Source organism: Macadamia integrifolia, chromosome 7 (genome assembly GCF_013358625.1).
Source record: "Macadamia integrifolia cultivar HAES 741 chromosome 7, SCU_Mint_v3, whole genome shotgun sequence".
NCBI classification, from domain to species: Eukaryota; Viridiplantae; Streptophyta; class Magnoliopsida; order Proteales; family Proteaceae; genus Macadamia; species Macadamia integrifolia.
The window spans coordinates 21,675,508-21,693,849 of NC_056563.1; the positions used below are offsets into that span (position 1 = coordinate 21,675,508).

General features: G+C 39.4%; 1 protein-coding gene across 2 annotated transcripts; it reads right to left on the reverse strand.

Moving 5' to 3' along the window:
• Positions 1-819: 819 nt before the first annotated feature.
• LOC122083281 lies at positions 820-6,389 on the reverse strand. Of its 2 annotated transcripts, none has more exons than XM_042651032.1 (2): positions 5,891-6,389; positions 820-963 (listed from the first exon to the last, which is right to left on the reverse strand). In XM_042651032.1, exons 1-2 carry the CDS (start codon positions 6,120-6,122, stop codon positions 830-832), a joined length of 366 nt encoding a protein of 121 aa, XP_042506966.1. In that variant the 5' UTR covers positions 6,123-6,389; the 3' UTR covers positions 820-829. The 2 variants fall into 2 exon arrangements, with proteins under 2 accessions (XP_042506966.1, XP_042506965.1); XM_042651031.1 differs by lacking the exon at positions 820-963 and adding an exon at positions 5,163-5,717.
• Positions 6,390-18,342: the final 11,953 nt, after the last annotated feature.

Here is an 18,342-nt window from a genome sequence, read left to right on the forward strand (position 1 = left end):
GCCACCAATATATTGGAAAGTTGTGAATAGGCATACTTGCTATCACAGAGCGAACAAGCTCCACTCTACCAGCCATAGAAAGGAGTTTTCCACGCCATCCCTGAAGACATGATTTTACCTTATCTAGCAAAGGAAGCAACCTGTCCCTAGAAACTCTTCCTTTGAAGATCTCCACTCCAAGGTATCTTGTAGGTAAGGAGCAAATTGGGATTCCCATCTCATCTAAAATAAATCTCTTTCTATGAGAAGCCACCTTGCCGAAGAATAGTTTACTCTTTGCCAAGTTCATTTTTTGACTAGAGAATTCCTGATACTTGTGTAAAAATGTTTTGAGATTCCTGACATATTTTGATGATGCATTCATGAAGATAAAAATGTCGTCAGCAATTAGAAGGTGACTCGGAACTTGAACACCTCTAGGACCAGGGAGGCATTTCAGCTTCCCTTCCTCCATCAATTTTCTCAGACCCCTATAGAGAACTTCTTCTACCAAGATGAACAGAATGGGGGAAATATGATCACCTTAACGAAGACTGTCACACCCCGCCTCCACTCACCTGAAGGCTAGCGACATGGACATGCACATGTCCACAATCCATCCAGGATCCACGATGCAGTACTTCAATTTCATAAGATTATGAAATGAATTCTAAAATCACATACTTATAATATAAACAAAATATATCAACTGGTGTTTTCTATTGCTATTTACCATATTTACAAAAAAGGAATGTTTTCACATCTGGATCATAATTACAGTTATGCCCCCCATAGGGCTACATCTGTTAAGTACAAAAAGAATCAAAAATAGAAGATGATACTCCCATCCTCAGCATGCTCCAAATGCACAATCATCGCACATGCATCCATCCTCGTGCGTAACCAGCTCCTCATCCCAGAGGTCACCTCCGTGGAGAGCCGGAACCTCGATCACAGTTTCTAAAAGATTTCCTGAATCAACATCTAAAAAGGGGCAACAACGGGGGGTGAACTTCCATGAAGCCTAGTGAGGGGTAACACACACAAGCAATCATGACAATCTAAGAAAATGCAATAATATAAATATTCATGTCCGACCACATCAATATGAATGCAATTATATGAATACGATGCCATGATCCATTTATTATCAAGCAATTCTAAGCAACAATTTCTAAGTCCAAAGGGGGTATAAGTGCTACTACAACGTAGGTGTTATCCCCAGTCATAAATGTACGTTATCAGTCCCCAGGGATACTAGCTAGTTGTGAGTCAAGAGCGTGCTGGTTCTGGAACCACATCGTTACCTGATAAACCCCTATTAATAACCCTCCCATAATACCACTACATCGAATCCAACATCACATGTAGGGTATACCTATCACTGAATCAAACATTGTGTGAGGGTCTGTCACGACGCTGGCATCTTCGCACCTCAGTCATCGAAAATTGTCCCCAACCATGGACCATCGGACGAGAGGATTAGCCAATACGTAAACCCCTATTGGTAAGGGTTGTAGCACTAGGGTGGTTTTCCTAGCCCAATGCATTCTAATGTTTCATAACACAATTCAATCACACTCACAACTCACACACTCACACACACCCTGAGCATGCAGTGCCGCCAGCACCAACCATTGGCCACCCTGCACCCCAGTCACACACACACACTCACCCTGAGCATGCAGTGCCACCGACACCAACCGTTGGCCACCCTGCACCCAGTCACACACCCACACACGCACACTCACCCTGAGCATGTAGTGCCACTGGCACCAACCATTGGCCACCCTGCACCCCAGTTACATACACACACGCACACATGCACAATCATAATCCACATTCTCATGCCACATCAACACTTTACATAAGGAATAATATAATAATATGCAAAATGATAAAATTCATCCACATATGCATTATGATGCAAGCATTCCATAAAAACACACAAAATCCCCTCACCTCGTGTTCTAGATGGCGGTAGATAGTTGATGGTTTCGTGTTGCGTGTTCCTATCACTTCTTGGTTCCACTCCTAGGATACATAATGTTTTTAGGTTATTCAGTTATTCATAGAGGAGTGGGACAATAAGACTCGTGCCCCAAATAAAATTATTAAAAATTAACTTTAAAATGGTTCACCGATGGATGCTCACCAGTGGATGATCATCAGTTGGTGAGTTCACCGGTGGATGCTCACCAGTGGATGATCATCCGCCAGTGAGTTCACCAGTGGATAAATCTAAAAGGAATGCACATCCTATAATATTTTCACCGGTGGATGGTCCCTGCCTTCACCAGCTGGCCGGTGACCATCAGCCGGTGAAGTTTAAATCGAGCTTTCTTACCCAGATCAGCCCTATTGGCCCTGTGGCCCCTGTGTATGGTGGTGGAAATGCGTATTTTTCAGTGGGGTGTCATTTCCCAACTCCATTCCTCCCTTCTCCCTCTTTTGTATAGTTTACAAATTGGGTTTTGTGATTTTAGGTTGGTTTTTATGTAGGGCATCCTCACACACTTAACTTAGCTTAGGTTTAGTGAAATTAGTGAGTGGATCAACATAGGGTTTCAAGATACACCCACTTTCCCCAATACACAAGTCTAGGTTAAGCTAAATTGGGGAAGACTTAGGTTGATCTCATGGAATGGTCATTAGGCTCATGAAATCACTCTCACACACTATACATAGGTTTAATTTCATTTTCCCCAACTTAGGATTAGGTTAGGATGTTAGGTCATAAAGGATTTGTTCAAATTCCCAAATCCTAGGGTTTTGGGTAGGGGTTTCATAGGGATTTGTCCTTAGACCCAAGGTCGAGTGAATAACCTTGCCAATGTAGGTCTCTTACTTTAATTTCCTCCTCCCATTATGTAGTCTTTATGGTTTGGTAGATGGGATTTGGTTGGGTCTCCATTACTTCCAATAAAGAGTGAAATGGGAAGGAGAGAGAGAGAGAGAGAGAGAGATTTATGTGTGTGTGTGGAGAGATAAGCATATGGGCTTACGTCAAGAATGGAGCCCTAGCCTTCCTCCTTCCTTCCTCCCTTGCTCTCCTTCTCCTTCTTCTTCCTCTTCTTTCTCCCTTTCCTTGTTTCTAATTTGGTAGGAGAAGAAATGAATGGTAAGAGCCCTAATTATAGCCACTTAAGTCCCACTAAGGGCTGTTTGGGGAATTAATGGGTTTTTACCCAATACCGGGTTATTCTGCTATTCGGCACTAACGGCCCACTTCAAGATGTCCTGCCACATTAATCAACTCCCTAACACATTGTTCCATCAATGTGGATGGGTTTGGGGTGCACGATCGTGAGGTCTGGGGTCCCACGGTGAGATAATCCAAAACTGGCCTGTGCACTCACCGTATGGTGTTCACCGATGGATGCTCCATCTGTCGGTGACCATCAGCCGGTGAATGCTGAACTGGTCACTTTGTATGGAGATATCTCCTCAGTTTGAGTGGGGCCTTCTCCAGGGTTTCTAGTGTGTGTGAGGTTCAACTGACCTTTTCCTTCGGGTCTGGAATCCCTTCCAGTTACTTAAGCATGGGTAGCAAGTGCAAGTGGGGTCGCCCTTCCTTCCTCGGTAAAAGGCGGATGCAACCTAGTACTCACTGGTACTGGTGTCTTCCAGTGTCACACCTGAACATTAAAATAGGAAGTTTTAGGGTTCGGGTATAACAAAGACCCCTTTTAACCCAAAAAAAAACCAACGGGGCCTCCATTGAGCAATACTGATATCCTAGTCAACTGGACTTGGGGAGCTGTCCGGATCAAGGTCCAAAACTGCCCTTTTGATTTCCTCAAAAGTTGGAATGGAATCTAACATAGATTGATCCACATTAGAAATCTCCTCTGGCACATAGTCAAAAAGCTCAAAATGGTCTATAGTTGGCTGGCATTTATGAAGTTTTCATAAAAATCTGATATATGCGAGGTAATTGAAAGCTCTCAGTGGTCATTGAGCCATCTTCCCTTTTCATATTTATAATCATATTTTTTGCACGACAAACTTTTACAGTAAGATGGAAGAATTTAGAGTTGCGGTCCCCTCTTTTCATCCATCTTATCCTTGCCTTCTCAGACCACAACTTTTCATGGTTCTCCATGGCTTTAAGGAGTCTAGTTTTGGCATCTGCTTCTTTAGAAAAAGCTCCTCATTGATGCCTTGATGCTCAATTAAAGATTGGACAGCATCAAGCTCTGACTTAGCTATGTCAATTTCCAAATTAAAATTTGGAAACTCAATTTTGGCCCAACTCCTGAGAATCGGCTTCAACTTCTTAAGGTTTTGGGCAAGACCTAGGATCGGGCACCCAACCCGGACATCTTTCCACACCTCTTGAACCACCTGAAGGAAATTACTATGGTCCAACCAAAATTTATGGAAACGAAAGAGGATATTATTTTCCAGTCGTTAAATTGCAACTTTCATTCCATTTTTGGATCCCTATTTATCAAGGGAGCTTAGGCTGCTGCTTCTAGTTTAGTTTCAAGCTCCAAACCAACAATTCTTGTGATTCACCTCCCTAAAACAATGCGTTAAGCTCAAAATAATATATTCGAGAAGGGGACTGAATAACATCCATTGTTGTAGAAATCCCCAAGGAATAGATTTCCTAAGGACAACCTCCACCACTATCTATGAATCACATTCCTCCCACAGCCTCTCCTCACCCATCTCCTTTACATACATCAGATCAATAAAAAGGTAGGAGAATTCCACTTTATAGTTAGTTAAATTTCCAAGTGCGATAGCATGATAACTAAATAACACCAATCCAGAACAATTACAAACCACCAACCCCTGACAAACCTAAATTTCTCAAGAAACAACCATCTATATTCAACTTGACTAGTCCAACAACAGGTCTAGTCCACTTCAGCTCCTCAGATGCGAGAGATGCAGAGGTAAATTTTACCTTAAAATCTAGGCTTCTAGATAGAAGAAAATCGACCATTGACCATGAGAGAAGTGCCCTCACATGAGATGACTCCCCAATATTACGCAGGGCCGCCTTGAAAATTAGATCAGATGGACACCCATTCTCATCAAATCGTCTTCTATTTCGTTCATAGCAAATATGATAGGGAATAAGTAAAAATTCATCCAGCCATGCCTCTTTTAAATGGATTGAGCTTGCCATGGAGGACCACCATTGAGCTAGCTCAATGAGAGAACTTGGTTGAGGCCATCCAATATTAAAAATATGGAAGAAATTGCACCAGACCTTACAAGCAATTGGACACTCCAAAGTCCATTCTTGCTTCAGCACCTGTTCCACCATCTAAAATGAAGACATCATCTATGAATAAGAGGTGAGTGGGCACATCAGCTCTTCGAGGGCCAGTGAGCGGCTTAGTCATACTTTTAGTAGATAAATCAGCCATACCACGACATAGGACTTCCTCGGCAGTAATAAACTGGATAGGGGATATGGGTTCACCTTGGCAAAGTCCTCTGCTAACTTCAAAGAAACCCACAGGGCCATCATTTAGTAGAATAAATATTCTGGCTGTCCTAAGAATAGTATTGATCCATCCAATCATTGTATCCAAGAACCCAAACCTTCTAAGAACATAAAATAAGAAGTCCCAAGAAATGGTGTCGAAAGCCTTTTTGATGTCTATCTTCAAACCCAGGCTCCCACCCCTTGAAGAGTGCCCCATTAGGTTAGCCAGCTCAGAGGCAAGACCGATATTAGTCGGGATGACTTTTCTTTTCTGAAAAGCGCCCTGCTCCTGCAAGATGATTATGTGAAGAACAGCAAAGATACGAGACACCATAATTTTTTAAAGGATTTTATAGAAAAAATTCCCCATGCATAATGGGAGGAATTTTTCCAAAGACCTTGCCCCATCGACTTTAGGAATTAATAGTAAAAAATTATTATTAAACCCGTTCGGAAGAATACCTGAGGAGAAAAATCCCTTGTTAGCGACATCGGAGTTGATGATGACCCAGCATCTCCTGAAAAAAGAACCTGGGAAGCCATCAGGGCCAGGGAAGCTGTCAGGATCAAGATCCCATACCGCACCCTTGATCTCTGCATCTAAAGGGATTGCGTCTAGCATAAGACGATCAGAATTCTGGAGGATGTTAGGAATGCAGTTTAAAATCTTAGGATGACTATCAAGCTCTACCATTTTGTGAAAATTCTCGTAGAAATCCAACCAAAAAAGACCCCAATTGATCTCGATCACTGATCTCAGCCCCGTTGTCCAAGACAAAATCAAGCTCAACAATGTCCCAGCACTTCCTGAAGAAGGCACCACAAAATCCGTCCAGACATGGAGAGCTGTCAGGATCTAGCTCCCAAATCGCCCATTTGATTTCATTAGAAGATGGAGTAGATTCCAACCCCTCTCTATCTTCATGAAGCAACATAGATGGAATACACTCAAAGTGCTTAGGATGACAAGACAATGGAACTTCTCGATGGAAAGATTTATAGTACTCTACAACATATTGCCCCAACTAATTTTAACCCTCAACCATTGATCCATCTTCCTTCTTGAGATTGCGAATTAAGTTCCAAGCCCTTCAAATTTTAGTTGATAGATGAAAGAATTTTGAATTCTTATTACCGTCCTTCAACCATCTATTTCTCGAATTTTCAGCCCAAAACATAGCATGATCTTCCAAAGCTTTCACATATTTAGTTTTGGCATCTGCCTCATGGGCAAACACAGAATCATTCATCCGTGAAATTTCTATTTCTGCCTAGACCACCTCCAATCTTTGTTTTGCACCCTAAAGCTCCATTTCAAAATTAGGGAAGTTTTCCCTTGCCCAACGCCTAAGGATAGGCTTTAGGCTCTTTAATTTCTGAACCAACCGATAGATCGGCCATCCCCTGATATCTTGCTCCCACTCCCTTTTAACAACTTGGACAAAATCAACATGATCCATCCAAAATCTGTGAAGCCTAAAGGGGGTGTTACCTGGTTTGTGAAATGCCTCTGAGATCACCAAAAGAGGAGCATGGTCAGATGCATATCGGTGTAGAACCCATTGAGAGCAATCTCCAAAGAAGGTAGACCATTCATTATTACAGAATGACCTATCTAACAATGTCGCCACATGCCCTCGATGCCTATTATTTGTCCATATGAATTTTAGACCTTGAGAAGGAACCTGTAAAAGCGAATAGACATCTACCATAACTCCAAATTCTGCCACTGCACCCATATTATACCTTCCCAGACCTTTTTTTTTCGTGGGAAGCAAGAATAGCATGGAAGTCATCCATCACTGTCCAGGGCTCTGCACCAATTGAAAGACCTGAAAAATCCAACCACAGCTCCCTACGGGTGTCTCTAAAGCAACACACATGAATCATCGAGATACACACCCTCCTACCTATCAAGTTCAAAGAGAATGTAATTTGTTGGTTCGATTCAGATATAATACAGGGTCTACTAATTGAAACTTTCCGTAACACCCATAAGTTAGGAATCCCATCCCTTTGACTATTATATATGAAGTCTGGACAATACCCCAATCTATTAAAAAATAGAGATGGAAACTTGGATACATCTACCATAGGTTCGGCGAGATAGAGCACCTCATGAGAATGATCTTTCAATAAGCAAGACAGGACTCTTCGAGCTACTTTCTTCTTAACCCCCCTAATATTCCAATATAAAACTTTCATCATAAATAAATTTTAAGAGGCAGCATTGATGGACTTCTTGGTCTGTCCTCTCATGACATGTTTCTTTTTTCGATGGGAAACCGAATGCTCCAAATTATTTCAGTTCCTTTGCTTAGTCACTGCATCAATAACTGCAATCTCAGGATGAACCACAATCACCTACCCATCCCGAACAGTGGTTGTAGGAAAGCTACCCTTATGAACTGAAGAAGGAGCAGTCATCATATTTCCCGCTTGGATGAACTGAAGAAGCATCAGTCATCATATTTCCCACTTGACTTGTGGCACCCCTGTAGGAGTTTCTAGTTCCCCCTATTAGACAAGCATTGACTCCTTGCGGAGGATCAGGATGGAGGCACTCACGAACCTCCCCCTCCTCCCTTTCATTGCCTCTTATTGACTAGAGTTCTTATCCAACATACCAGCACCTAAATCCGATTGGTGCTCCATGGACTCATTTTCCAAATTCATGTCCGATCCCACACCATAATCTGACTCCTCACAATCAGACCCAACCACGAACTCATTTACAGAATTAGAGTTGGACTCAATAACGTTATATTGGGAGGATTCGCTTCCCAAAATAAATTCCAAATTTCCTTCTAAATCCTTGGCACATGAGGAAAGCACTAAATTCTCCTCATCAATCAAGTGTGTGATTCCTTGATTCTCGCCCACTGTTTCCACATTGGGCAATAAAACCTCCTCACAAGTTGGCCTAACCAAAAAAGATTGGGAATCTAAATTTGAATTACCTCCTTGATTAGGAAGGTCATCTCCCACACGCCCCACAAAGTTAACTCTACCAGATTTGGGTAACACTGAGTCAACTGCATCTTCAATGTAAGTTGCTCCCGGGATCAATACCGCCCTGTCTTATACTCCCTGACGCTCATCCTCTAATCTTTAATCGACAAACAGAGAGCCGATGTCCCACTCATTTGCAGAAGCCACAACGAGCCATCCCATCTTTGTATATCACCTTCTGTCTAAAATAGAACTCTTTCATCATGCCTGGCTCTCTATATTCTACCTAGATTTCCTCAATAGAGCTTGAAGACTCCTCTACATCCAACTCAACCAATACTCGAGCATAGTGTCCCAAAATGCCTTGTTTGGTTCTACTATCTAGAGCCACTGGTCTACCCACCACCTTGGCCTCAAACAAAAGGACGTTTTCATGCCCCTATTCCAGGGGAAGATTTGGAAATCGAACCCACACAAGCTTCGTCATAATAAACTTGTCATGTATGTTAAAATCTGGTTTCCATCTCTGAAACTGAATGAACTGACAACCAAACTTTAAGGGACTTCGTCGCCATATCTTTGCCATGTCTTTTCTATTTGGAACTGAAATATAACATAACCTTTGCCAAGAGGATGCATAACAACCTGTTTTCCACTTTTCTCTTGCCACTCTTCTTAAAACATCCAGCGAATGCAAATGAAAGTTTATGCGACCAAACAAAGCAAACCTGAATTTCTGTCAGACACTCTTATTGACCAACGTCCAGCTCACATTCCAGCTTGGATGATTCTCTCCCAGATATAGTCAATCCCACAGCTCACAGTCCAGCCCTCTCCAAGATACAGTCAATCTCACAGCTCACAGTCCAGCTTGGAGATTCTCTCCAAGATACAGTCAATCCCACTTGTGATACAAATCACCACAAAATCTTGGATCCTATACTGCAGTGTATTCTACAGTTGGAATGCCAAAAATTGATATCAGCTATTCTTGGAAGAATTCAATTGTAATAAGATTGTAATCTTTATTTCCATTTTGGTTATGATCTGATGTAATCTCTACAAATACTGTAAACCTAGCTAATGAAAGAAAGTGAACACAATTCAAATTCAATATGGTGTCAAGAGTTCAATAGGCCACCGCCCCTCTTCTTCCTTTTTTTTTTTTTTTCTGTTCTTCACCATGTCGCTGGAAACTCCATTAACCAACCTCACCTCTCCCTCTCCCTCTCCCACATCCTCTCAACCAGCACTCATGGGAGCACATCATTTTGTCTCCATCAAGCTCACATCCAAGAACTTTTTGTTCTGGCATGCTCAGATATGGCCCTTCATCAAGGGTCAAAATATTTTTTGCCATCTCGATGGTTCCAAAGTGCGGCCCACTAAGGCAACTGCTGCTTCTGACTGGGACGATCAAGACTCCCTAATTATGAGTCTCCTTAGATCCTCCCTCTTTGATGAAGCGGTCTCTCTCATCGTTGACAAAGAAACTAGCAAAGACATCTGGGACTCTCTCTGTTCTGCTTATGGTTCTGCTTCAAACACTAGAATCATGTCTCTCAATCTTGGCCTTCAAGACCTCTCTTAGAAGACTGATGAATCCATGACCAGCCTTATACAATGAGCCAAGTCCCTCTCTGATGAGCTTGCTACTGCGGGGTCTCCTATAAAACAATTTGACCTTTGTCTTCACATTCTTTGCGCTCTTCACAAAGATCTTCGCGACATTGTTCCAATGCTCCTTGCTCGATTTGAGGCGCTAGCCTACTCTGATCTTCTTGGCGTTCTTGTCACATCCCGTTCACACAGAACCGGACCGGTGACAGGGTTAACTCCGGTTAACCCAAACCTGCCAGGATCATCTAATACATTACCCAGCCACAGCATACACACATCTAAGATAAACGTTCAAAAGTTCAACGAAAGACTTAATTTACCTGTAAATACCCCCAATATACTTGATACCCAAATTGTAGTACATAGATAGATACATATGGGCTCGTAGGCATTATATTTACACAAAAAGAATAACAATTCACGTAATCAAGTACACAAAAAGGGGTCACCAAAAGAGTCAAAAAGTAAAACCCTGTACGGCGCCAATACTGCGGTCTCGCAGCACAGCCCTCGCATGTGCAATCTGTACCGTGCTCATACTCCTCGGGGAACCACCAATTCTCATCGAGAAACTCAACTGTGGGGCCCGACCCTTGAACTTCAGGCTGGTGACCTATAAAATCACCTAAAAGAGGTGCGAACGTGGGATGAGCTCATTAGCTCAGTAAGTGAAAAGAAGGACCCCACAATAATCCACACATCAATCACAATTATATACATTATATGCTATGCAATTCATTTTAAATCTTATCCACCCAAACAACATTACTAAGTCTTTGGTTTAGTGCTACTACAACCACAGTGTGCGTATACTCCAGGTACGAGCCGTGAACTCCATCCCATGATACGCCCATAGGGCTGTCGGAGAAGGCTCACCGTGAGTACCAGAAAAATTAAAGCATGCCGACTACTGGCTCTCAACATAAAAGTAAATGATAGAAAATAAAGGTGCTGACTCCAGCAATTTAAAAGCAGTACGATTGACCCTCTTGAATATACCACTGAGGTTGTCGACTGTCCTAATAAACAACCAAGCATATGTCTAACCGCCACAGTGATCCGACACCCACAACCAGTGCTTCCCCCCAAGTGATAATCCAACACCTCAACCCCTGTTGGGAAGGGTCATAACACAGGAAGATGATAACCCTAAACCACATGCTCCTATATGACATAGTATGATTACATAGTGCCACCGCGTCCCATTCCACGGGCCACCAATGCACTCGTTTCCAAATCGACTATGGCATCTAGTCTAATAATACATCATGCATAGTGATCCCATCATTCATCACATAAGCACATCAATCATTTAGCATTGAGAAAGTAAAACATAACACACATGTCATAATCATATGAGGATGACTAAGCTACACATAATTTGTATGATGACATGGCTAGTCTAGATACAATTAAATGATGCCAAACAAGCCATAAAATAAGGTCANTGTTGAGGAGCATCAAATCTCATATCAGATGCATTCCAACCCAATCCACTTTACTTCTGTAGGTCACTCAATGCTCTAAGCCTTTGTTTCAAAATCCGGAAGTGGTTTCTCACTTGTTCACAGTCATAACTAGTAAATAATTTCTCTTTCAGTTGGTTGGCAATTTCAATGAACTGCTCATTTTTCAGTCCATTATCTCCACTCTTACCACTTTTGTACTGCTTCAATATACACTCCAACATGTAATGAGAAACGGCACTAGGCCATGAAACAATGTCCCGTGACCTACTATTAGAATCTCCTGTTGGTTCCATCCCATCAAAACTAACAAAATATGCCATATACAATGTGAGTTTATTTCATTAATACTAAATAATCAATAACACTTACTAATTGGGAAATTCATAAACCTAATATTGCAATTTAGATAATAGTCCACATACATGCATCCCACAATACAAAATTTTAAACCAAGCAATAATAACAATTACTAATTGGGAAATCCATAAACCTAGCATTGCAATTCAGTTAATAGTCCACATACATGCATCTCACAACACAAAAATTTAAACCAAGCAATAATAACAATTACTAATTGGGAAATCCATATACCTAGCATTGCAATTCAGTTAATAGTCCACATACATTCATCCCACAACACAAAAATTTAAACCAAGCAATAATAACAATTACTAATTGGGAAATCCATATACCTAGCATTGCAATTTAGTTAATAGTCCACATACAGGCATCCCACAACACAAAATTTTAAACCAAGCAATAATAACAATTACTAATTGGGAAATCCATATACCTAGCATAGCAATTCAGTTAATAGTCCACATACATGCATCCCACAACACAAAAATTTACTTCCAAGTATGTTTATGTCATACAGTCATCCCAAAACCATGCAAAATTTTAGAACCAAGTATGTTTAAGTTATACAGTCATCCCAAACCATGCAAAAAAAAAATTAAGTTTGTCCACATCAGAATTACATTCCAAATAGAAGTTAATCAATAACAAATATTCTAGTTCATAAATACTCAATCTGAGTTGGACAAATCGTTTGTAACCCAATCAGCCCACATCTGGTCAGCAATTTGTTCTCGAAATAGATCCCAATCACCATTCTCCAGCACATGATCCTCGCCATCAGAACTATCATCTTCAACATCATCATTAACTTGGTGAGGGGTCGATTGGGTACTAGTACTATCTTCTTCAACCTCTTCATCCTCTTCATCAAGCCATCGTTCTTCTTCTTCAACATTATTCTGTGTAAGAATGTGGTTGTGCAACAGCACACATGCCAACACAATTCTTGCTTGTGTTTTAAAAGGATATTCTGGTTGGTTTTTCAAGATCTTGAATCTTGACTTCATGAGGCCAAATGAACGTTCAATCACATTTCTTAATTATGAATGTCTCAGGTTAAACAATTCCTTTTTATCACTTGGTGACTGATCAATATTTCTCCACTCTTTCAGATGGTATCGAACGTTTCGATATGGCCGTAAGAACCCCGCTTGGTTAGCATACCCAGCATCAACGAGATAATATTTACCTCGTGGCAGCACCAATTTTCCGTCACCGTCTCTGTGTAATGCATTGTCTAAGATTCGAGCATCTGATGCTGATCCTTCACAACCAGAAAGAATGCCAGTATATTTCATGTCAAAGTCACAGGCAGCAAGAATATTTTGGGAAATATCACCCTTCCTATCACGGAACCTCGGATGGTCGCTTAGATGCACCCACGCAGGGATATGGGACCCATCTATGGCTCCGATGCAGTCCTTGAAATAAGGGTAAAATCTTCCTTCATTACTTGTTATTCGATGATGCACTGTGACACTTGGAGGTTTCAATAGTATCGGGTACAATTTAATGATTGCTCCCAATACAAGGTTAAAGTACCTACTTACAGTCTCACCAGAATGTCCAAACTTGTGTGCAATGACACGGTTTTTAACATTGTGTCCTACTATCTGTAGAAACATAACTAGTTGTTCATTCACTTGCACAGATCTGCTATCCCTCAATAGACCCTTCTCCCTAATCAAATGACTTAAACTGAAAAAAAACCCTCTTGCTTAACCTTATTTGTTCTCGACAGGTTTTATCAGTGTGACCGATAATTCTCTCTGTTTCAATAATACCGCGTAGGAGTTCACAACGGTATGGCTCTTTCTTCAGATATTTTTTTATATATTAGTCTACTGCTATAACAACAGCAGTCACCGCAAAGATTATGATTTCCTTCGCCTCTTGTAGCCGTCATCAAACTCCATTGTAAAAGTAAATCTACATTCAAATTGAACAAATAATAAATTAGTGCTATATAGAAGATTCAGTTACAAATCGGTGCTTTACAAGACTTAAGTTATAAGCACCAATTCTACATAGTGTAATACATGGTACTATTGGCACACAATCAAAATATCAACAGAGAACAAAGAATCATTCCCATTTGAAGAAAAACATAATAGCTAGAATTGACCATTGCTATTCATTAACAATAAACATTAATTTAAATCAGGCAGAAATTAGTCCACTTAAATCGAATTTGAACTGAATTAATGAGACCATGCATGGACCGAATAAACTAAATCAATTCAATATGATTCGGTTTTGATGTTAAGAAAATTATTCAGTTTTAATTTAGTTTCAATTTGTATAAGACCTCAAATCATAGCCCACATATAAGATGGAAAGTACATAATGCAGTGCAAAAAAACTTCCATTTCCATAACAAAATTCAAGAAATGGGTAAAGTGAATTGCAATTGCCTTATACCCTAAAAAAGAAGTTGGGATAGCAATTTATTAAGGCATGTGGATGCTCAGATTTTGTTTCTACACATAAACACACAAAGTTGGAAATCTGAATGTAGGGCCTCCTGATGCTTACCTCAATCAACTCTATTGCTACTTGGGTAAGTTTTGTTTGCCACCTGCCCTGCTCTGAACCAGACGTCTGTTTGCCTTCATCTCGAATAAGGTCTGAGATTTTTTTCCCCACCTACAACACCATTTCAAATTTAATGATACAAATCAAAGACCCATTTGAAATATTTGTAGATATATACTAAACACATTCATCTGTAAAGACACAATACAACAGGGCACCCCAATAAAAGACAGCAAGGAGAGCACAACAAAGAAATAGCAAGAAACCATCTGTAAAGATGCAATGCAACAGATACCCCCAAAGGTCCCAATGAAGGTTTTTCACCTAGTTTTTTTCACCAAAGAGACAATAAGTAGGCACCTTAAGAACCTTGACTCCCACATACTTAATTAAATTATATTAGAAACAAATTTATGGCATACACAAGACAAGCAATAATTAATCAGAGAACTACAAACATAACGAATAGAATATAATTTTTCATGAAGATACTATTTTATATTGTAACCTATGTTTAGAAGTTCCATTTTAATTTCAAATTTTCAATGAAAAGTAAGAAAATAGACAACCCCATAGAAAGAAAAAAAAAATAATATAAGGAACAAAAATACATGTTCAGAGCCCATATGATTAAGCTATATATTGGTTTCATAGTCTTTGATGAATACAAGAAATTTACATAACAAACAATATATTTCCTAAAACTAAGAAGGATACAAATTAAGCAGTATATGAAAAATTTTCAAATCAAATAATCAGTATCTTATCCTCCTCATTATAGTTCTCTCCTTTCTTTATATATCCTCCTTATGGCTCTATTAGGATGGAATGACAGAGCATAAGATTGGAATCTAAGGAATTAGAAGTCTGATGGACGTCGATAAATCATTCAAAATGCGAACGTGTTGGACTGTGAAAAAGTTATAAAATAAACTCTGCTTGTAGACTGGCTTGAAGGTTTCTGGGAATGAAAGTGAAATGGCTCTATTGTAGAAAACAAGCATATATGTTGCTCTTATAAAACCAAAGCCTATGTTGATAATATAAATCAAATTACATACATTTAATGATTCAAAAAAAAACCTCAAGCTTCATTGTCTATGATGAGCACATTTATGTGTGAAATCTAGGGTAGTAAAACATGCATTTTACATATTTAGAATGGAGCTACCTTGGGTTTTACTCTCTTTTTGCAGGTTTTATATTTTCAAGGCCTTAAGGACTATCGGGAGCTATATCTTCAATTTTACACGTAAAGAGGTCCTATTTCTTTCCATGGTTGCGAAGAGGACGAAATTCTGAGCAAGATGGACGTGTTCAATTAAAAGTACACATTCGTTTGGTCACCCGTACAAATGATTATTCTTTTTCGGGTCAGAAAAAGAATAATGGATCATAACTGAACCGAGATGCAGAACCAGCCCGTTTGCAATTGTCCCAGAGGTACAAGGAATACTCCAAATGCCAACAAGGATCGATGGACCACATCCTTAAGTGATTAAAGATTTGTTTTTGGTAACAACAACTACCTAGCTTAGTTGGTGAGCTATGGTGTACAAAATTCTCTTGCTCACCAAGAGGTCTTAAGTTCGAATCTTATGGTTGTTTTTTTTAGAAGATTTTGTTGAAGATTTTCTGCTTTTCACTCACTTAAAGCACTAAGGGCATGGAGGGGATTTCCACATCAAGTTAGAAGCAAGCAAAATCGTGGAAGCAAGAAGAGAAGAAAAAAAAAGGAAAGAGAAAAAAAGGGGAGAACAAAAAATTGTCCAAATCTTCTCTCTCCTCCACATCATCACCAAAGATTGTCCAAATCACACAAAGGAAGAAAAAAAATCGTCCCTAGGAGAGAGAAAAAAAAGAAGAAAAATAAATTAGAAAAAAAAAGGAAAGAAAATAAGCAAAAAATTATAGGAAATTTCTCAAAATTTATTTCTCTCTTCTCTCTCCTCCATCTTAGCACTTTTGGACTCAAAACATCTCACAATCAATTGTGGCTTTCTCTCTTTTAGGAAAGAGAAAATTGTTACCCTACCTCTCCATTCCCTATAAATACAACTCATGTAAGAGGAGGAGACACAATTCATTCTTCTTCTAGTTTTTCTAGTTGCTTTCTCTCTCCCTCTCTCACTCTTTGGTTTTAGTTCTTCTCTATTTTTGCTTTAATCACTTTTGTAATAGTTTTTTTTTATGTCAATTAATGGAAGCACTCTTTTATTTTTATTCAGTTCTTTTTATGTTTATGATTTATGCAATTGAGTTGTAATTTTTTAAGTTATAGTTCTAGGCTTAGATCTAGGTGACATGATCACGAGCCGTGGAGCAATTTTTATTTTTCAAGTTCAAGCATTGATTCAAGTAAGTAGGCTCCTTCAGTAGTCTTCTCTCCCCCCTCTCATTCCCTCTTCTGACTACCATTTCTTTCTTAATTTAGGATTTTTATTCAGTCATTACATTATTGCTATCCCTTTCCCCCAAGGTTCATGGCTAGTGTATGTGTTGGCTTTGCCCCTCCTAGCCATAGAACCATCAATTTATTGCTTTTATTTTAATTGTCTCCCTTTCCCTAAAGCCAAGTAGAGAAACCCTTGTAAGAGTGACTCTCTGGTCAAGTAGGGAAGCTCATATTATGATGCATCCCTCGGGCTAAGTAGAGAAACCTACTTGTGAGTCTCTCTCTAGCTTTATCCCCTTTCTTTTACTTTATTTTTATTTCAGCATTTTTTTTTTCCTTTATTATTATTTTTTTTTAATTGCGTGGGTTGTTTATTTTTAGTTATTTATTTATTTAATTTTAAATGCGTGGCTTACGTCTTTAAATTCTTAGATGACGAATGGTTAGGACGTTATTTTTAGGACGGTAATTAGAATTAGATCACAACCATTAATCAGTTCACTTTCGCATTATTAAAAAAAATAAAAAAATAAAGTGGCTGCTCTCCCTGTGTTCGACCCGTAGCTACACTGATCCGTACGCTTGCGGTTACATTTTAAATCTCAAACAGTATCGATAATATGTCATGAAATAATAAAGTCTTTTATTTTTACCCTTTAATTAATTCAACGAAACAAAAACTCTTAAGCGATTTATGAAGGGCTGAAGTTGACTTTGAGAAAAAAAGATGTTCTTAGTCATCCATTTGAAACATCGCTGACATATAGCCATTTTTTGTTCGTGGAATTGCAACTTTCATTCCATTTTTGGATCCCTATTTATCAAGGAAGCTTAGGTTGCTTCTTCTAGTTTAGTTTCAAGCTCTAGCCCAACACTTCTTGTGATTTACCTCTATAAAACAATGCATTAACCTCCAATTAATTGATTCAAGAAAGGGACTGAATAACCTCCATTGTTGAAGAAGTCCCAAGGAATAGATTTCCAAGGGACAACCTCTGCCACTGTCTGTGAATCACATTCCACCCACAACCTCTCTTCTCTTATCTACTTTACATACTTCGGATCAATAAAAAGGGAGGAGAATTTCACTTTATAGTTAGTCATATTTCCAAGCGGGATAGCATAACTAAATAAAACCAATCCAGAACAATTACGAACCACTCCACCAACCCCTGACAAACCTTGATTTCTCAAGAAACACCCATCTATATTCAACTTAACCAATCCAACAATAGGTCTAGTCCACTTCAGCTCTTCAATTGCAAGAGATATAGAGGTAAATTTTATCTTAAAATCCAGGCTTCTAGATAGAAGGAAATGGACCATTGACCATGAGAGAAGCTCCCTCACGTGAGATGACTCCCCAATATTACTCAAGGCCACCTTCAAAATTAGACCAGATGGACGCTCGTTCTCATTATATTAGCTTCTAATATTTGAACCGTCTTAATAACCAGGTAAATTTATTATTTCCTAGGCAGTAGTGTTGTTGGTGCATATCTGTTGTTGAGGTTCTTAAGTTTTCATTAATCATAATATGGATTTGTATAATGTGTTGCAATTAGGCCACCCAGTCCAAATGC

Excerpts from the sequence above, each read along its gene's own strand:
- LOC122083281 (XM_042651031.1), bottom strand. The coding sequence starts at position 6,028 with ATGCAGAGATCAAGGGTGCGGTATGGGATCTTGATCCTGACAGCTTCC. Across the intron at positions 5,718-5,890 it reads CAAGGGATTTTTCTCCTCAG|GAGCAGGGCGCTTTTCAGAA; the intron begins GTATTCTTCCGA and ends ATCATCTTGCAG.